Raw genomic sequence first — 21,182 nt, 5'->3', positions numbered from 1 at the left:
TGACTGATCTATTACTTACTATTCTGAAATCATATTCCTAATCAAACCCCATTAACATTACGTAATTGTTAGTGGGCCTATACTACGCAGCAGGTGGGCTGAAGAACGTAACAACTATAAAGTGGAATTGATGCGTACATCTACTAATTACAAATTAATCACATAGCCTTGATCATACCTGCACTTCTAATTCACTAATATATTCTATCATACAATGAAGAGAATGCGATTATTACCACTAAAATGCGAGTATATTGTTGCGATTCTTGTTGAATGGTGTACTTCATTAATGGCGATACTTGCGATTCTTATTCTTACGTACGTTCCAAAAACTGTGATTCACATCCTCTGTGCATGGCACGGTAGACGAAATTGATTTACATCAGTAATTTGAATGGTTTTTTTCTTTAGAATCTACTTTCATTTGTATGACAAGAAATATGGTTCTCATGTCGTGAAGACGTTGAATTGTTACTTTTATATATGATTAAAGCACTGTACTCTGTAGAATCTCGAACTGAATAATAACATTCACAAACTATGCGAAGGTATATATGTATAAGGGTTTCAAGATTTTCTGGTCGGAAGTAAAGATACCAACAAAGTTGTAAATAATTATTTGAGATGTCTCTAATTGTTGACTTGTTGATAAAGTAGTTACGGATAGATTTCAGTTTAAGATATTGGAGCAAAACATAAGTTATGCTCTACAAATAGAAAATAACTAACGATAAACACCTAGGTTGCTTAATTCCAAACGATGGAGTATGGATCCATACATCGGAAGAAAAAAAAGTTTATCATAAGATTAAAATGTTAAGTTAATACAACAATAACATATACGTGCATCGATTATAATTTAACAAAGTTGCAGTTAGAGATGCAGCCAGTAAAAAAAAAAATTAGATGAGGTATATTTTGGTGTTCAGTATAACTATATTTTGGTGTTCAGTATAACTATATATGTTGTTTGTCCCTGAAAACAACAGGTTTTCCACGAATGAAGTTTTTTGCCTAGCTTTTATTATCCAAAAGGTCCATTTGTTTTGCTAGAAAAACTCACCCAGCTTATTCATATTTGTTGGTAGGTCCACGGAACCAGCATATGGCTGAGTTCATGCGATCATAACCCAACGCAAGGAGATCCTTGCTCAGCAACAGCTGGCGCGGGTCCTAGCGCACTCCACCACATCCTCTTGCCTATATAAAGGGAGCCCCGCCGAAGGTTATCTCAACCAGGTTAAAGCCACTCCTACAGGACATCATATATATCACCCTACCAAAGCGCCTTTGTGCCAGGCCGCCTAATATCGAACAACTTTTTAGCGGCTTTTGAGATATCCCATTTTCTGAAGAATCATCGAAGAGGAAATGTTGGTTTTGGTGCTTTGAAACTCAATATGAGCAAAGCATATGATAAGGTTGAATGAACCTTCCTTGAGCAGGTGTTGGTGTAGTTGGGTTTCAGTTCGAAATGGATAGCTTGGGTGCTCAGATGTGTTCGGACAGTGTCCTACTCCTTTGTCATTAACGGAGATCCAAGAGTCACATTGTTCCTACTAGGGGGCTACAACAGGGTGACTTAATATCACCATATCTTTTTCTCGTTTGTGTTAAGGCCTTATCCAAAATGATCCTGAAAGCTGAAGAAGCAGATGTAATTCATGGAGTCAAGATTTGTACAGATGCCCCTCCAATATCTCGCCTATTTTTCGCGGACGACTCCTTCATTATTTCAGAGTGGAAATGGAGGAATACTATATGTTGACGGAGATATTTCAGCGGTATGAAAAAGCCTCAGGACAACTCATAAATTACCAGAAGAGTTGCATATCGTTTAGCAAGAATGTAAGGAGAGGCAAGCAAGATGACCTAGCTGCTATTTTGGAGGTGCTTCATGTAGATAAACACGACAAGTACCTTGGATTAACTACCGATCGAGTTGAGCTACTCAAAGGTGGAGGCCTTTAATTTTCTCACTGAGAGAGTCAGGAAGCGCACACAAGGATGGAGAGGAAAAACTTCAAGTGCGGTAGGTAAGGGGGTGATGCTGAAGGCAGTTGTGCAGTCCATCCCTACCTATGTTATAGGATGCTTTGAACTCCCCAAACATCTGTGTTTTGAGATGCACAGGCTAATGGCTCGATTTTGGTGGGGGAGATAACATTGAAGAGAAGACATTCCATTGATTGGCGTGGGAATGTTTGTGTGTGCCTAAATCAGAAGGTGGGTTAGGGTTCCGTAATATGGTTCAGTTTAACCAGGCTTTACTTGCAAAACAAGGTTGGAGAATCCTCCAATCCCCTAACTCACTGATCGCTAGATTATATAAAGTGAAGTATTTCCCCTCCTGTGGTTTTCTTGAAGCTGAAGTACCGAAGGGAGCCTCCTACACTTGGAGGAGTATCATGCATGGCAAGAGTTTGTTACTAAAAGGTATGCGTTTTAGGGTTTGCAAAGGTGATAAAATTGCTGTGTGGCAAGACCCGTGGTTACCACTGCCGGTTCGGTTCAGACCATTCACCCTACCGGTGGTGGTCCTGGAAGACTTGAAGGTTAGTGACCTGATCCTAGAAGGTGAATTTGAATGGAATGTTCCTTAATTTACAGGCACTGTTCACTCCGTATGAATTTAGTGTTATAGCAAGTATTCCCTTGAGTCTAAGAGGGGCAGATGACAATCTTGTTTGACATTATGATAGAAAGGCTTATATGCAATCCAGAGTGGATACCATGTTGCTAGACTTGATGAGGGTAGAACGACCCTTGCTGGTAGCTCATTGGGTTCGTTTGGGATCCTGGCAAGCTAATGGAAACAAGTCTGGGGGGCCAATATTCCTCCAAAGGTGCGAGTCTTTATTTGGAAGCTATTGCCGGGTTTATTACTGATAAGATGTGCACTTCTTAAAAAGGTCAGTATCCTAGATGCCAATTGTGTTTTTTGCAATCTTTCTATTGAGGATGCTTATTTGTTTAGAGACTGCACTGTCACAAGTTGCTTCTGGGAATGTACTTCAGTGGGTCCTAAAGTTAAGGAGGTGCCTACATGTAATGGATCGGAATGGATATTGAATGTTATTGATGGGATGAACAATATCCAAACATGTGCTTTCTTTATGGCACAATGGGTGGTGTGGTCAGAGAACACAATATATGTTATATGGAAGGGAAGTTTCTTCAGTGCTATGAACGCTGCTCAATGGGCGACAAAGTTTCTTGATGAATATCATGGCATGGGTACATGTTTCTGGAGGAACTAAACGGAGGAGGGAAAGAGCCAAATGGCAGACTCCTCCCAGTGGAAGACTGAAAGTTAATGTGAATGGTAGCTTCCAAGTTGACTTTGGTGATGGTGGTGTGGGAGTGGTAATCTGGGATGAGGACAGGCAGTGCTTGGTAGCCCTTGCTCGTTGTTTCCTGTATGCATATTCTGCTGCCTCCTTTTGGCTATCCACCAGAATTTGGCTAATATTGAACTCAAATGTGACTGCACCCTCATTGTTACAGCTTTACAACACAATATGGAGGACAAATATGAAATTGGGCATATTATGGATGATTGTAAGTCTTATATGACATCTTTTCACTCATTTCAGATTAGACATATCTTCCGTTAGGCCTCATCATTTGGCCCTTCGGCCCTAAGCCCGCCCTAAACCCGCTTGGCCGGGTCCTTCCATTAGGACGGGCCGGCCTGACCTTTTCTCAAATAAGGTAGGGTATGTGCCATGCAAATGAAGCCCGGCCCGGCCCTATAAGCCCAGCCCGACCCGCCCTAAAATATATATTTTATAATTGCTATTTTCTATTACACAAAACAATAGAATCTGCCACAAGCCCATTTTGCCTAAATTCAACATTAATTGAGCCCATTTTGCCTAGCAAGTCACAAGCCCAATTCTAAGAGTCCAATTCCAACTCTCCAAGAGTGAAAAACTTAAGGGGGGTGTATTCAATTCAGATTTTAAAAGATTTTATTTGAGTTTTTATAATCCATGGATTTACTTAATCCACGGATTGTTTAAATTCTATATGGACTCTGATTGGTTATAATGGATTGATTTACTAGTATTTGTTTAGATTTTACATGTCCTTATGATGTTTTTGGTAGTTTACTTTTTTTTTTTTTTTTTAATAGAGGGCTGGTGCGGCTGCCCTCAAGCCTTGATTAATGAAACTGTCGAACTATAATGCAATGGATGTATGGATCCAACTATAATGCAATCTACCATTCTTTATGTTGTGTATTATAGGAATAAAAAGAGAAAACTAATCAACCAAAATGTTACACAAAAAATAAAGTAGTAAACTAATGACATAATTTATTTCATATCTCATCTACAAAAGAAACATGTATGTATGTAACGGCCTATTCTGGCTTTAGATGAATATATGTATATATATCGGCACCCGGCTTCGGGTTTGATTCAAAAAAAAGAAACATGTGTGTATGTATCATCTTAACAATACCATTGAAAGTGAGCTTAATTAGCTAGAAGGATTAAGGCTTCTAGAGCTATAGTGATAAAAATAAAAAAAATTATTAGATGAGAGCAGAGGCAGAGGAGGATAGTGGGAAGATAGGTCTAAGACAAAATGGATGAGTGTCACCTATTGAGAGCTGCTTTTTTTTTTTTTTTTGGTGAAGAGCTTCTTCATTTTTTGAGTGAGAAAGAATCCATCGAAATCTTTTGGGAAGTGGTTGGATTGTTTTTGAGTTTTGATATGTATAAAAAGCACTATAAAATCCAGCATTTAATGAAATCCTTAAAAATCTGTATACTTTTGAATATCTGCAGATTTGAATGGATAATTTTAAATCTTAATTGAATACATCAAGATTTTAAAGGATTGTTTAAAATCTCAATTGAATACCCATAAACTTTCAAAATACAAAAAAATATTGTAGACTCTTAAATGAATACACCCCCCTAAGAGTCTTATCTACATCTCTCGACCTAAAGATTAGTAGCAGCCATTGTTCTCGACCTAAAGGATCTCGGAGACCCATTAAATCATGAAAACCAGCACCAAAGCAGAGAATAGATTCCTATTTGAATATCTCTACCTCTCAACCTCTCGACCTTGACAACTTAAGTGGCTGGAATTTTCGACCCAGATTCGAGGAAGATGAGGACGACGGCAAGCGAAGCCGAACCACAATTGACGATGACTTCGAAGATGATGTCAGGACCCGAAACCGAGGACGAGGATGGGCTCTATTGTTGTTGGTTCGAAAGCAAAAGCTTATATTTCCTGGAGTCTGAAATTCGAATAGTCACTAAGTCACTGATTCGTGTGGTGTTCCGTACTTCTGCATTTGCTGGTTGATTAGTTTTTGCTATGATCAAATGATTCAAATCTTGCACCCCAAATGGTCTTTGGTGATCTGATGTTGACTCTGAAGGTGAGTTTGTATATAAATGTGTGGTTTTTCTGTGGTCATTTGTTGGTCTTATCTTTCGAAAACTAGAAACGGATTTGCTTCCCCAACTTTTCACTTTGTGCCAATAGAGATAGCGATGTGGCTGATGTTTTGGCTTCAGGATCCTACAGGTACAATTGGCGTTACCATCCACCGCAAAATCCTTTCCGAGGAAGAGTTTGGGAAGACCATTTCTGTTGGTACAGTTTTGGTTCTGCAGAAGGCTGGTATCCAAAGCAAGGCCCGATCCGGCCCTATTCGAAAGGGCTGGCTCGGCTCGGCCCTTTTGACCCTTGCGTGATGGGCTTTAAGGGTGGGTAAGGGCTTACATATTGAAGCCTTGGCCCGGCCCGACCCTACCCTAAGCCCTAAAATTTAGGGTAGGCCCGACCCATGATGACCCCTATCTTCCGTGAAGTAAATGGGATTGCCAATAGATTGGCACACATTGCTAGTTCGAATGTTATTTCTGATGTATGGTTAGAGGAGTCTCATGCTATTATTCGGGATGTACTCTATAAAGATATTTGTAATAATGTGGGAGGTCAAGGCCTTATGTCCCCCTCGACGAACCCTATTTTAAATCATACAATAAGCCAGGCGTGGGGATGAGCCTCTCAGCTTGGCTGGGCTCTAAACCCCTTTCAAAAAAAAATAAAGGGAGCCCCAACTCGGGCTCAAGGTATTCATTCCATTCTCCCACTCTGATTCTCACCAATTCATAGCATAGCTTCCGCTTTACTCCCATGTCTAACTTGAGTGTCGGAGGAAAGAAGTCCGGAACCTTCTAGACTTCCTCCTAACGAATTCCTTTGTTGCAGATTCTTCAAGGAAAGTCAAGCCCGAACCGAGTTACAACTTCCTTCCGCTCTACTTTCCTCCATCCGGATTCACGCACAAACAATATTATTCACATTTCAAACTTGTGATTCACATCAAGTACGTTACAATAAAGAAAATGTGAATTATGTAAGCCAACAATTTGCATGTTTTTTTCTCTGAAGTTGAGGCAACATTTTGTTTGATCATAAAGAATGTGATTCTCTCATTAAGACATGCAATAGTATATTTTACACAAGGTTAAAGCGCTACTCACTACCTCTAAGACTTGGAATTGGATGATAGGAACTTATTGGAGGCTAACCCGCCGTATGAACTACTTCTCAATCAAGCGGGGATAGATTTCAAATTAAGATATTGGAGCATAATTGACATGAGAGAAGTTATTCTATAATTACAGAAACAGCTGATAATAAGGATGACTAACATCGCAGGAGAAGAAAAGAGGAGATGACCGAAATAGATCATGAAAATGACATTCGAAATGAATTGCATGCATGTACAGCTTGAGGTAATGTACGACACAAGAAAGAGCTTACAAGTAACACACATAAGCACATGTGATGAAAATAATGTTGCGATACCTACTATGCAATCAGAACAGTAACCACAAAAATTCAAGTTGTCTCTCTCAATACTCTATATAATATATATATTTTTTGGCGGTATAATACTGATTAATATATATTTGAACGAGGCTAGAACAAGATACAAAAGTTTAACTGGAACTCAACATGAAATTCCCAAGGCCATGTAGTTGTATTTCAAAAGAAAAAACACGACAACAAAGATATACAAACTATAGCTCAAGTCAAGCCGCTTAGTTTGGCTTTTCTGTCTTTACTCTTTAGCAATGGCGGGCCTTTCCTTAATTCTTATTAGGTAAGTTTCCAAGAACCTGTAAGCCGCGTTTACCGTGTATTTTTGTCGGCGGGTTCTTCAGTGATTTTGTACCGGGTAATCAATGACAAGTCAATGCCCCGAAGACCCGAAGTCAAGGCAATAGGCTCCAACTAGGAAATTTCAAGCTTCCTATTGAATCCAGCTACAACCCTTTATTTGGAATTCAATTGATGGATCCAATTAAGTTTAAGAGCATCTCACTTTGATCTTGGGTAATGTTGATTTCTTGAATCAAGAATGGTTATAGTCGAGGGGAGTTTATTGGAGTGGCAATGTTGTTGCATTTCAATTAATCTTTGAAGCAGTTGGCTTTTGATTTGTGAATCAAGAATGGTAATAGTGGGGGAGTTTGTTGGAGGGGCTGCTCTTGGAGCAGCATTCGGCACTCTCTTTGATGTGGTTAAGGAAGCGTTGGAGAAATCTGCATTGTTTAAACCCTTACTCAAGACCATTAAATCCACTCTTGATTCTTTGCAACCGCTGATCCAACAGATAGAAATGCACAATGCTGAATTGAACCTCCCGAACGAGGAAATAGAATCCTGTAAGAAGCAGATGGAGGAGGGCGTTGAGCTCGTTCGAAAGCTATCCAAAGTTTCCAAGTGGAACTACAGGAAGCCTCGTTACACTGATCAACTTGTTCAGTTGGATGGATCCCTTAAGAGAATGTTGGATATAATGAAGGTGCAGGAAGCAAGGGATGTGAAGGAAACCTTGGTTTTGGTGCGGAGTATAGATACTGTGGTCAAGCGACTTGAAGGGAATGGTTTGGTACAGAGTCAATTTGAGATCAACGGTTGTTGTGCAGTGCCTGATGAACAACCTCCTCCGACGATTACAGTTGGATTGGATGCTCCATTGGAGGAACTAAAGAAGAATTTTCTCAAGGATGGGGTGTCGATGCTTGTACTGGCTGGTCCTGGAGGATGTGGGAAAACCACATTGGCAAAAGCCTTCTGTCAAGATCAGGAAGTCAAAGGTATGTACTGCCTTTTCGAATGGACATACTTTGTTTTTTGTCCTAATTGGTGAAGTATTATTACCTGCTCATTGAAAAATCTAACTGTAGTAGACTTGACATCCTTATATTTGTACTAGAGGAATGTTGCTTGAATATATCAAATGCTTAAGTTAAAGCCTATTTTATGATAGTTAACATCAACCAATCCAGGTGTAGAAATGCTATTTTGTTCAGTAATAATCTGCAAACTTTCCGACCCAAAAAAAAAAAAAATCTGGAAACTTTAGCATCAGTATATTTGTATTAGAGGAATGCTAGCTACTTGAAGATATCAAATGTTTTAGTGAAGCGTATTTTATAAGAGTTAACATCAACTATAAAGTAGGAATTTTAATTCTGCTCATATATATAACTTCAGTGGCTGAAAATCTTGAGCTGTTTCTTGAATATTAGTATATCTTATTGGATTGAGAATTTTGAATTGCTTTGTATTTCAATTTCTAGAAGATAGTTGTTTTAAAAGACCTGAGTTTCTCTCTTGCAATGCTTCTGTGAAAAGCCTTCCCCATTGCTGATAGAGTTCATTATTCCTTTTATCCCAATAATTATTTGCCAAAGCTCTATTGGAACTATTGCTTTCAGTCAATTCTTACTCTCTGATCGACTTTCTTGTATCGTATTTGTATAGATATATTCAAGAAAAATATCTTCTTTGTTACTGTTTCCAAAACGCCCAACTTGAACCATATTGTTCGAGAACTGTGTCAACTTAAGGGCTTTCAGGTGCCTTTTTTCAATACCGAAGTAACTGCAGTTAGCTGGCTGGAAACATTTCTAAGGGAAACTGTTCAACATCCTCTACTGTTGGTCCTAGATGGTGTTTGGTCTGGATCAGAATCCCTTCTTAACAAGTTCGCGATCAAAATGTCAAATTACAAGATTTTGGTGACATCAAGATTTGCATTTCCAAGATTTGGTTCTGCATATTATTTAGCATCACTGACACATGAAGATGCAATGACTCTTTTTCGTCATTCCGCATCCTTGGGAGATAGGAGCTCTTATATTCCAGAAGATCTTCCAAGAAAGGTGATTCCCTAGTCTATGGCTCACAATATATGTACTTATTTATGCCTCACAAGCAGCTGATTGCTTCATTTTATCCAGAACATCCATCTATTCTAGTGAACAAATCCACTTTATCATGTCCACCTGTAATAATCCCTCATGCATAACTTCAGGAATAATAGAGACAAGTGAACTTTATATTTGATCATTTTCTTCATCATGGAACCCCCTAAGATATATAATTTACACAAACTCTAATTATGGATATGCTACTCCTTTGAACTACTTGATGCTTATTTGGAGAACTGTACTGCAGATAGTGGAGCGCTGTAAGGGATTTCCTCCTGCCATTACAATGGTAGGAAGGTCACTTTGCGGGCAGCCTGTTGAGATTTGGCAAAATAGATTGATGGAATGGTCAAGAGGTTCTTCTATTCTTGATTCTGAGAGTGATTTGCTTGACTACCTCAAAAACAACTTAGCTTTCTTGGACAAAGGAGATATGACTATCGTCAAGGAATGTTTCATAGACCTTGGCTCGTTTCCTGAAGACCAGAGAATCCCTGTTGCGGGCCTTATTGATATGTGGGCAGAACTATATGAGCTAGATGAAGACTGCATGTCCATTGCAAATCTCTACGAACTTGCTTCCCAGGGTCTGGCAAATCTTGTATGCACAAGGTATGCATGTTTTCTGGTCATCACTTTCTTTGCCAATATGTTTCCCTAAAAAAAAATCTCTTCTAAGAAATTCTGATACAACAGAAAAGATAACTGGGAGGTGGATAGATACTTCAGCGAACACTTTGTCACCCAACACTATACGCTTAGAGAGCTAGCTATCCATCAGACTAGTCAGGAACCAATAGCACAGAGAAAAAGATTGATTATTGACATATGTGGAGACAATCTTCCCAGATGGTGGACAGAACAGAAGTTTCAACCCGTTAAAGCACGCTTGTTATCTATCTCAACTGGTAGTTCATTTCTCTTATTTGGATATTAGTTGCACATAGACAGATACATGCTAAGACTTGTCTAGTATTCATCATCCAATTGCTCCTGTACTCAAATCATATGTATGCAGATGGAGTGTTCTCAACAAAATGGCACAACATGCAACTACCACAGGCTGAGGTTTTAGTACTGAACTTTCAGACAAAGAACTATGCCTTACCCGAATTTGTGGAGAAAATGGATAAACTGAAGGTTCTAATAGTCACAAATTATGGTTTCTTACCTGCTGAATTAAGCAATTTTCAACTCTTGGGGTCTTCATCAAATCTAAAGAGAATCAGATTAGAGCGGATTTCAATTCCTTCTCTAATTAATGACTCTGTACAATTGAAGAGTCTGCAGAAGATATCTTTATATATGTGTAACATTGGCCAAGCTTTTAGCAATTGCTCCATCCAAATTACATATGCATTTCCAAATCTAGTAGAAATGAACATTGATTACTGCAATGATTTGTTGGATTTACCTTACAACCTTTGTGATCTTATTCATCTAAAGAAGCTCAGTATCACAAACTGTCATAAGCTATATGCCTTGCCCGAAGAAATTGGAAAGCTGGTCAATCTACAGGTCTTGAGGCTGAGGTCTTGTATACACTTGTTAGAGTTGCCAAATTCGATCAGAAGCCTCAAAATGCTATACTTTCTGGACATATCTGATTGCTACAGCATGAAGGAATTGCCTGAAGATATTGGAGAGTTGTGCAGTTTGAAAAAGCTCAATATGAGGCAGTGTTCAAAATTGCAGGAGTTGCCCCCATCAGTTTTGTGGCTCAAGTTGTTACAGGAAGTGGTATGTGATGAAAATACAGAAAAATTATGGGAACCTTTCATACCCTATCTCAGAAAGATACACATAAAGGTGGCCAAACAGAATTGGCACCCCTGCTCGGATTGGACTAATCTTGTAGTGACAAGGTATGTATGTAAGCTTTTCTGTTTATCTAGTTGATATATATTCAGGACTAGTTTCTAATTTCAGTTGATAATATGTATGCCAGCTTAAGATATTTATTCTAAACAGTGTGATGTTGATCATAACCAGGATGGAAAAGACAGAGGTAGTGGACAACATGGTTGAATCGCAGATAAACACAGTTCAGGCTGACATACAAGCAGAGTTTAAGGGTGAGATAAAGGTGGCCAGAGATAATTTGTTCCCCACCCAGAGTCAGTCTAATCTTGTAGTCACAAGGTATCTAAGCAGCTGTTTTTTCTATCTTATTTAGAATATACTTCATAGTTCCTAGCTGCTTCTACTACTTTACATTTACTAGTTATGGCAATATTACATATGTCTAGTTAAGGCATCTCTTCTATACAACTTTGTTTTGCAACCAGGGTGGAGAAGAGAGAGGTGATGGATAAACCAGTTAAATCACATATTGAGACCATTAAGACAGAGTTACAAGCAGACTTTAAGGCCGAGATAAAAGCACTCAGAGACGAGTTTACAAATAAACTTGATGTCATTACGGATTTACTTGTCCACCTCATACACGTAAAATATTTGCAATACATTATTTGGTTTTTGTGATTGTAGTGATTATCAAAGACTGCTTTAATAACTGCCTGCATATGTTTAGGGAAAGAATGAGAAGGAATGGGAAGGCAAGGACATTCCAGAACAAATAACAAGTGTTTTCGGAGACTGTGAGAGTGGGGCTGCCAAATCAGGTTTCCGTATGGATAGAAACTCAAAGAAGGTAACACACGAACTTCAAAAGGTCAATCAACTTAGCCCTCTCCCGTCTGAGGAACAGATAGTGAGGCAGTTTAGGGCATGGATCAGTAATCCAAACGCCAGGTATGCTTTCTCATTTCTGCATCATTTACTGACATAGAAATATATATATATATATATATATATATATATATATATATATATATATATATATATATATATATATATATATTGTTGTAAAACTAACATAGAAAGTGTTTCAGAAAATGGAGAGAGCTTTGCTTCTAAGAACTTGAGAGAGAGAGAGTTTAGATGCAGATAATAAGTGTAGTATTTTCTGTTTTTCTCCTCATAACATGGATGAGAAATGGACTACATATAGTGGAAGATAGGGAACATGTAGCCTAAAGTCCTCCATAAAACAAGGACCCCTAAAGTCCTCCATAAAACAAGGATTCCTAAAGTCATCCATAAAACATGGAAAGGGTAAGCCTATAACAACATAATGATTTACCCTATATCTATTTACATGATATAGCCATAATGATTTACAGCACTCCCCCTTGGATATTTCATGTCAATAGTGTTGCATGGGTTGTGCGCTTCTAAGTTGTCTCATCAAAAACCTTGCCAAGTAATAAAAACCCTGTGGGAAAAAAACAACCTTGGTCGAAGGAGAAAAAGAGCACAACGCGTATGAGTGTGGAGTAGTAATATCACAGCTTCGGAGATAAGTGGAGTCTTCTTATTAGCATCATAAGTAGGTAGTATGTCTACGAGAGGGATGCATTTAGATTTGGTACACCAAAACCTTGCCCGGTAAACCCAGTGGGAGAAACCCGTGGTCGAAGGGAAAAGATGAGCAAATGCATATATGTCAAATCAAAGCATCTTCAGGATGTAGTATAAGTGGGGTGACCATTCTAAAGATGTGCCTCGTTAAAACCTTGCCAGGTAACAAAACCCAGTGGGACAAAATAACCCTGGACGAAGGACGAAAAGAGTACACGATGGTCAAGTGTATATGCTTCGGGATACTCCCCCTGATTTCGACTCCCCCTGAAAATTACATGTTAGGTAATTCAGATAGTTTACGTAGACCAATACCTTGAACATGCTTCTGGAATGTAGACTTTGGTAGTGACTTGGTAAAGAGGTCTGCACGATTATCTTCAGATCGAATCTGCTTGACTTCAATCTTCTGATGCTCCTGTTGTTGCTGATTGAAGAAGAACTTCGGTGCAATATGTTTGGTGTTGTCTCCTTTGATGAAACCCGTCTTCATCTGCTCTATGTAAGCAGCATTATCCTCGTAGATAATGGTTGGTTCATCAGTGGTGGAATGCAGTCCACATGTGCTTCGAACATGCTTTGTAACGGCTCTTAGCCATGTACATTCACATACTGCTTCTTGAAGAGCTAGTATCTCAGCATGATTCGAAGAGGTAGCAACAAGTGTCTATTTCGTAGACCTCCAAGAAATTGCAGTATTCCCAATGGTAAAGACATAACCAGTTTGGGAACGTGCCTTGTGCGGGTCTGATAGATAGTCTATATCAGCATATCCAACAAGGCGAGCATCATTCTGAGGATCAAGGGGGTTTGATCCATTCCTTGATGCGTAGGGATAGAATAAGCCCATATCCGTTGTACCTCTAAGGTAGCGGAAAAATGTCTTTCATGCCATTCCAGTGGCGGCGTGTTGGCGCAGAGCTATATCTAGCTAACAAGTTCACATCGAATGAGATGTCCTATCTAGGGCATTGAGCCAAGTACAATAATGCGCCTATTGCACTTAGATATGAGACTTCTGGTACCAATATCTCTTCGTTATCATCTGCAGGACGATACGGTTCTCTCTAGACTTCAGACGATCATGGGTGTGCTTGCTTTTATCCTCATTAAAGCATCTTAACATCTTCTGGATGTAATTTGGTTGATGGACCAAAATTTCATCTGCACTGTGCTCGGGCTCCAGGTCGAGACAATAATTTGTTCTCCTAAGGCCTTTCATCTCAAATTCCAACTTCAGGTGCTTTGCGGTTTCCTTGATCTCTTCAGGAGTATCGATCAAATTCATGTCATTGACATAGACCGCCACAATTCTAAACTAGGAACTTGTTTCCTTAATAAACACGCATGGGCATAGTTTATTATTCACATATCCCATCCTGATTAAATATTCACTTAGACGGTTATACCACCTCCGTCTGGATTGTTTCAATCCATAAAGTGAACGCCTCAAAACTAATGGAGAGCGTGTTCCGTGGTCTAGAACTATTTGCATCGGGTATATTAAGTTCTTCAGGAACTTTCAGGTATATTTCTGTATTATGATCCCCCTAGAGATAAGTTATGACCACATTCATAAGCTGCATATTCAGTTTTTCGGAAACTACCAAATTGATAAGGTAGTGGAACGTTATGACGTTCATTACGGGAGAATACGCGTCCTCGTAATCAATCACAGGGCGTTGAGAAAATTCTTGCGCCACTAGACGAGCTTTGTGTATCACAATCTCATTTTTCTCATTACGCTTCCTTATAAATACCCATTTAAATTCTACAGGTTTAACATGGGGAGGTGTAGGAACAACAGGTCCAAAACACCTTTCTCTTTGTCAAGGAATCTAATTTGACCTGGATTGCTTCTTTCCATTTTGGCCAGTCGTCTCTACGTTGACATTATCAACGGAGCGAGGTTCGATGTCATCGCTAGTTATAATTTCGGTAGCTACCGCGAATACAAATATATCATCGATGATAATCTCATTTCGATTCCAAATCTCACTTAAGCATGCATAATTTATCAAGATTTCTCTATTCTCGAGAGTGGGTTCAAACGTTGGAGCGTCCCCCAACGTTGTCTGTTCTAGGACGGACCCATAATCTGGAATTATCTCGTGAGATGGATCAGTTGAGATCGCGATGTCTAGTGGATTCGTTTGTGCTGGTTTTACCCTCTTCCGGGGATAGGAATCCTTCGAACCTAGTGGTCTACCTCGCTTCTGGGCAGGGACATGTGACTGGTTAGCCGCCATGGTCGTACCTCGTCCATCCGGGACAACGCGTCCTACAGGGACATCTATTCTTGCAGGCACATTTGCAGCAGGTATATGTGATCTCGTCACTTTAGCTAGATCAGAGAAAGCGTCTGGCATATTTTGGGCTACACTTTGTAGATCTAGAATTCTCCGCACTTCACTATCGCATTGTGCGGTTCAGGGATCGAGATGAGACATAGTGGGGACATTCCACGTCAATTCACGTCGTTCATCAGGAACGGTAACGTTCTTATCTCCCCCTAACGGCGGGAAGACTGTCTCATCAAAGTGACAATCTATAAACTCTCCGGCATTATCAGGTCTTATGGACTTTATGGGATAATCCGAGTGGTGATCCACAATTTCATGATCTGGGCGAGAGTTTAGCAAAAGCAGCATTTTCTTGTGGACAATAGTGTAACATGTGATCACTTTGTCGATACATCAACCACAACCATGAAATATTTAAATTGTCCGCATGGTGGTTGGAAAGGTCCACAAATTTTCCTTGCATTCTGTGCAGAAAAATGGTGTGTGTATATACTAGTCTTTGCACATGATGGTCTAGAGTTTAACATTCCTAACGAGCAAGTTTGGCGTAATGTGTTACTAAACACAGGACCCTTATTCAGAAGGGGATGCCCGTGTGATAAGTTGAGGATACGGTGCATCATACTTTGACCTGGGTGTCCCAAATGGTCATGCCATAGCAAGTAGTTGCTCGAATTGGTTAGCTTCTGGCTAACAAATTTCAATTTCTCCAATATACGCTTCTGGCCGCACATTCAGAGGTTATGCAAAGATATTACACTCATTTTTCTTAGGGGTTTCAACGTGATAAATGTTGGTTCGAATATCCTTAATACTCAATAACGTTCTTCTGGAACGTGGAGAATATAAGGCCTCATTAATGGTAAATTCAGTACCATTGGACAACATAAAGTGGGCTTTGCCATAGCCCTATATCAGGTTGGATTGGCCTGATATGGTTGTCACAGAGGTATGCATGGGCAATAAGTTTGAAACATATCTCCGATCTCGGAGTATGGTGTGCGTAATAGCACTTTTAACCGGACAACAAACTTCCCCACAGAATATGCCTATTCATTTATTTAATTCAATGGATCACATGTATGAATAAGTTTATTGAATTAAATATATTCGAACATAACCACATTTCTATAATCCAAAATAATTGAAAACATAAATCACCAAAATCCGAAGATGTTTCATTCATTAAGATGAAATAGATATGGCACAAGGGGCCAATTATACCCATGTCTTCGAGTTCTAATCCTCGGTATGTTCAGTAACTGCCTGAAAATCCATGATCTCTAGTGTGGAATCGATAGAAAATGACCCTTTAATAAAGTTGGTATTTCGAGTTCTGTGACTGGCGTAATACTCATCTACTGCTTAGGCTATCGCACAACAGGTGCGGGACCAGCAGTCAATTCCTCCACATTGATAACAAAGATCATGCTGATCGATTCTGGTGGCAGCGGGCCGGACCAGTGTTCCTTTCAACTCGGGCTTGCTGAGTTATGGCATCATGGTTCCTACCACGTGGGCCTTGGCCACGTGGAGCCTGATTACATGGCCTCTTGGGCTTTGGCCAAGTGGCAGACGGTCATATGGGCTAATTTCGTTCTGCCAATCATGTCTTGCTTCAAGCAAGAAAATGGTCATTTGATGGTGAAAGTGCTCTTCTAGAGCGACCCAAAGAATCTGTGTATCCTCTTCATCGGATACTCAACTTGGAGTGTTTTCTCCATATGTTTCCTTTGAAAATTATGGCACTCATATTAAAAGCCTCAATGACGACATTGTTAGCATTGATTGTTGATCTCATCTTCTTTGCAGTTAGATGAATTATCACATCTTGAACCACTTTAGATAGTTTCTTCCGGAAACCTCCAAAGAAACAAAGTCAAGTTTGTTGAGATTTGGTATTTCTTACAGGAAAGGAACAAATAATCTTAGTGCTTTGGGTAATATCGTCCATAAGCAACTAATAGGAACTTCAGGTTCTATAACATGGTATGAAAAATCGGATTAAACATGTAAAATCTACTGGTTTTATCATGTGTGGTGAATTTATGAAGGAAACTTCAAGTTTCTTAAATGGCATTATCGAAACTACAAGTTCGATATGTGTATGAACTACTGGTTCATTTAGAACTTCTAGTTCATTAGGTACCTGCATTTTCTACACATATATTCTAGTGCGAAAATTTAGACAAGTAACACAATAATATTGAATAGAGCAAATTGAAATAATATCTCACAAATTGAATAAATGGAAATCACAAATCAATTGAGATATTAATTGCATGCTAGTAATATAACATATTAATTGTCACACAATTATGTGAATAAATGCTTCTGGCAATTAATTACACATATGAAATATGGTGAATTTATTTGCAATAGCCATAATGACATGTACATTGTCTGGGTTCAAATCTCAGTAGAATCAAATCATTTTTCCTTTTATTTGATTCTGCTGGACCAAAGGAATGGGCTTGATAGTGAAGCCTATCGGGCTTAGTCTGCGGGCTTGTGACCCGGCCTTTCATGCGTAATTTAAATGGTGTGTGAGGCCTGCTGGGCTGCTAGGTCCCGCAGAGGGAGAGTGGGCCTGCTGGGCTCAAGCTGGTCTGCCAAGGAATGAAAAGTTATTACTCAACCCTTTTGGTAACTCCAATTAAATACGACCAGGTAAGAGTATGAGGTTTGGGTGGAGCGAGGCTCTCTTAAGTACACAGCCTCATTGTATCTTGCCTAGACATCACATCGAATTGGGTGAGCCTACTTGGAAAGATTCATAATATTTCAGTGTTGTCAAAACTACAGGTTCGATACTATATGTGAACTTCTGGTTCAATATTTATGTATGAAATTTTGGTTCAATGTTTATGTGTGTGAACTTCCGGTTCGTTAAGTACCTGCATTCCGCACATATATATTCTAATGCAAAGAATTTAAGCGGGTAAAATATTTAAATTTAATATGAGCAGGTAACACCACAAAACATTATCATAATAAATAATGAAGGAAAGATGTATCATTATCACAAAGTCCAAACAAGTATATATAGATATTCGTCACAATATACATGAATTGATAGCTAAATTAAAAGCTATTGATTTTCCTCTTTCTTTCCCTTTTTTTTCAATCATGCCAATTATAATGCAAGAGAAATAAGTGTCTCTCATAGAGGATTAAGTTAAACTAGATGCTTCAACAAAAGTCATAAACTGTGACTGCAGTTCCTACTGAACAACAGTCAAAAAACGAACTGAAACACTAAGCAAAACTACCCAGAAAAATATGAAAATTTACAGAGATGTACTAAACATATAAGGACTCCAGCATACAAAATTTGGTGAATTTTGGAGTTGAATTACTATTTTAAATAAATACTGGAACACAGACATCAGAAGGTAAAATGAAACAGCGAAATTGGTTTTTGTTTGGAAAAACCTACTTGGTTGTAGAGCTTGTAGACTGATGTTGATTGAATGATGAACTACCTCTTCTCTGCAACCCAAGAGTTATTCACCTCTTCTCTTGTCAATCTGCAATCCGAATCCTAGAGCTATTCGTGCTGATAACGTGTTGTAAAACTAACATAGAAAGTGTTTCAGAAAATGGAGAGAGCTTTGCTTCTAAGAACTTGAGAGAGAGAGAGAGTTTAGATGCAGATAATAAGTGTAGTATTTTCTGTTTTTCTCCTCATAACATGGATGAGAAATGGACTACATATAGTGGAAGATAGGGAACATGTAGCCTAAAGTCCTCCATAAAACAAGGACCCCTAAAGTCCTCCATAAAACAAGGATTCCTAAAGTCATCCATAAAACATGGAAAGGGTAAGCCTATAACAACATAATGATTTACCCTATATCTATTTACATGATATAGCCATAATGATTTACAACATATATATATATATATATATCACCACAATATTGTTGGTGAACCATTTTATCTTCATGCATGAAGCCGGTGTAACTTGGAAATCTTTGATGCACCTAAAGAGTGGTTTATAGACTTGATGACCTCGGGCACATGGTTGAGTGACTCGGTAAGTTTATCTCTAAATTGATAAATGTCAGACGATGAAATGAGTGAAGCATTCTAACTTGATATATGCACAGCATGTAGATGTGTTCTTGTATGCTGTTCGTAAGAGAGCAAATCTTCAGTCCCAATCTTCCTCTCAGTGTTGGACCATCTTGGATACTGTGTTTTGGGTAAGAAATGATGACTTTTTGTATACACTATAAATTTCTTCATGACTCGAAACTTATTGGCTTAACTTATGTTCCTTAATTTTATAGAGTTGGATGAATGGGCGATGGGAGGATTTTCAGAACAACTCCAAGTCCTATACGTGGGATTCAGACCTTAGGGACTACCCGCTTGGCAAGTCGCCTAAATATGCTCGAAGATGGAGTGAAGTTGATCATGTAAAGTTGTAAACGTTTATCATTATATTGTTCAGATTTGATTAATTATTAACTAGCAGTTAAATAGCTTAATCTGTGATCGATCATATTGGCAGTTGTACCTTCCGATCAACATCAACAACCAGCATTGGGTAGCTGTATGCGCGGACATAATACGAAGAAAGTTGACGGTATACAATTCTATGCGGTCTGCAACTCAAGATGAGTTCATTTCTAACATATTGAAGCCCATGGCGACAATGTTGCCATCGCTACTTGTCCAGTCTGGCTTTTACGAACACAGGCCTGAGCTGTCCCCTCTGACTACTCCGTTTAAGGCGGTACATTTAGCAGACAACATTCCGCAACAGATTGTCAGGTGAGTTAGTCGATGTCAAATGATCGATAATTCGATAGATTTTCACTTTGTGCTCTCCAAATCACTAGGTTATGTGAATATCGTGTTGTTTACGTACAGTGGCGATTGTGGGGTGTTCATGCTCAATTACATAGAGTACTTGAGCTCCGGACGACCATTGAGTTTTGTACAAGCAGACATACAACTATTTAGGGAGAAAATGGCATTGGAGATGTTTGCCTTGACAATGGTGAGCACATACATGAACAGTAATTATTAATTAAGATTAGTGATATTGTAACCCTTCATTTCTGCCCAGACTCACAACGCATAGTGTATATATGTTTTGCAGATGGGGTGTTCTCAACAAAATAGAAGCTGCTGAGCTGATCGATCTAGTTCTAACTTATTTGCAGGCAAACAAACTGATGCATGTGTCTAGTCGTTTTCAATAGTAACATATATGTAATTCTCGTTTGTTTTAAACCTATACTGGTGATGACTTTTCATATTGTGTACGTACCATTGATGGATCAATTATCGATTGGGGGGGGGGGGGGGGGGGGGGGGTGAGCTTTTTGCATTTCACAGTCATTTCTTAGTTTTTTTATATTACTTTCTCTCTAAAAAGTTATGACATTTTGCATTTTTAATAATAAAATGATGTGTTGATGAAAATAAATATTTAAAAACTTTAATAAGAGTGTGGATTATAAGAGCATTTTTAGCAGACTCTCTATTTTGACTTCTTAGCTATTTTGGAGAGCATGTTTAGCTTTTTATCTATTTTAACAGCTGCACCAGACTCCTAAGTGGCTCTCTATTATAACTTTTAGCTATCTCGCTCCTAAATATAGAGAGCGAGATGAGGCTCTCTATAATTTAAAACATTCATTTTAAGTTATTTTATGTAATTTATAAATACATTTAAACTATTTAATCTTCATTTAAAAATAATATAAATGCAAAACTAGATAAAATAGAGAGCACTCATACAGACATATTTCTAAAGTGGCTAGCTAAAATGACATTTTAGCTAAAATGACTCAAAAATGGCTAGCATTGCTAAAGATGCTCTAAAGAGAGCAGTTTTAATTTCACTCCCCATACATAATTGTAATATTAACTTTCTAGTGGCTTAACCAAATTCTGGGTCGGAATCTTGGCTGAAAAGAGTGAAACACAAAGAAATTTTCAAGTTGGAAGTTGGAACAAACATCATGATTCCTCTCAAAAATTTTGAAATACACAGTATAAGAACACCTAGTGGAGATAGTTTTGATTAAACAGATAGAAACACTTTAAAAGTGTGTTCTTTTGGTCAGACCCAGCCGTGGCCTAGCTAGGCGAAGTAGGCTAGCTATAGCTTGTGCCTAGGGCCTCCAAATATATGGTCCCAAAATTATAAAATTACATATAGGATCTTTGT

At 38.7% G+C, this 21,182-nt stretch overlaps 1 protein-coding gene and 1 long non-coding RNA gene across 2 annotated transcripts; one reads left to right on the top strand and one right to left on the bottom strand.

Annotated features, from left to right (window-relative positions):
- Positions 1-7,278: 7,278 nt before the first annotated feature.
- Positions 7,279-20,290, top strand: LOC133720335 (probable disease resistance protein At5g66900). The gene is made up of 14 exons (XM_062146599.1): positions 7,279-8,147; positions 8,818-9,218; positions 9,514-9,878; positions 9,963-10,174; positions 10,285-11,131; positions 11,259-11,408; positions 11,555-11,714; positions 11,800-12,020; positions 18,950-19,031; positions 19,105-19,200; positions 19,288-19,416; positions 19,512-19,774; positions 19,874-20,003; positions 20,106-20,290. The coding sequence occupies exons 1-14, from the start codon at positions 7,499-7,501 to the stop codon at positions 20,136-20,138; spliced, it is 3,738 nt and encodes a 1,245-aa protein (XP_062002583.1). The 5' UTR covers positions 7,279-7,498; the 3' UTR covers positions 20,139-20,290.
- Positions 17,238-18,895, bottom strand: LOC133720332 (uncharacterized). Its single transcript, XR_009851812.1, has 2 exons — positions 18,432-18,895; positions 17,238-17,725 (listed from the first exon to the last, which is right to left on the bottom strand). It is a non-coding gene; the product is annotated as an uncharacterized LOC133720332 (long non-coding RNA).
- Positions 20,291-21,182: the final 892 nt, after the last annotated feature.

Source organism: Rosa rugosa, chromosome 1 (genome assembly GCF_958449725.1).
Source record: "Rosa rugosa chromosome 1, drRosRugo1.1, whole genome shotgun sequence".
NCBI lineage: Eukaryota > Viridiplantae > Streptophyta > Magnoliopsida > Rosales > Rosaceae > Rosa > Rosa rugosa.
Note: the sequence above shows the minus strand (reverse complement) of the source record. Positions and strands in the feature narration are given on the sequence as shown.

Bases quoted from the DNA above. Each gene is read 5' to 3' on its own strand.
- LOC133720335 (XM_062146599.1), top strand. From the start codon at position 7,499: ATGGTAATAGTGGGGGAGTTTGTTGGAGGGGCTGCTCTTGGAGCAGCA. The intron at 19,417-19,511 runs GTAAAGTTGTAA...TCATATTGGCAG, and splicing joins GATGGAGTGAAGTTGATCAT to TTGTACCTTCCGATCAACAT. The intron at 20,004-20,105 runs GTGAGCACATAC...TATGTTTTGCAG, and splicing joins AGATGTTTGCCTTGACAATG to ATGGGGTGTTCTCAACAAAA.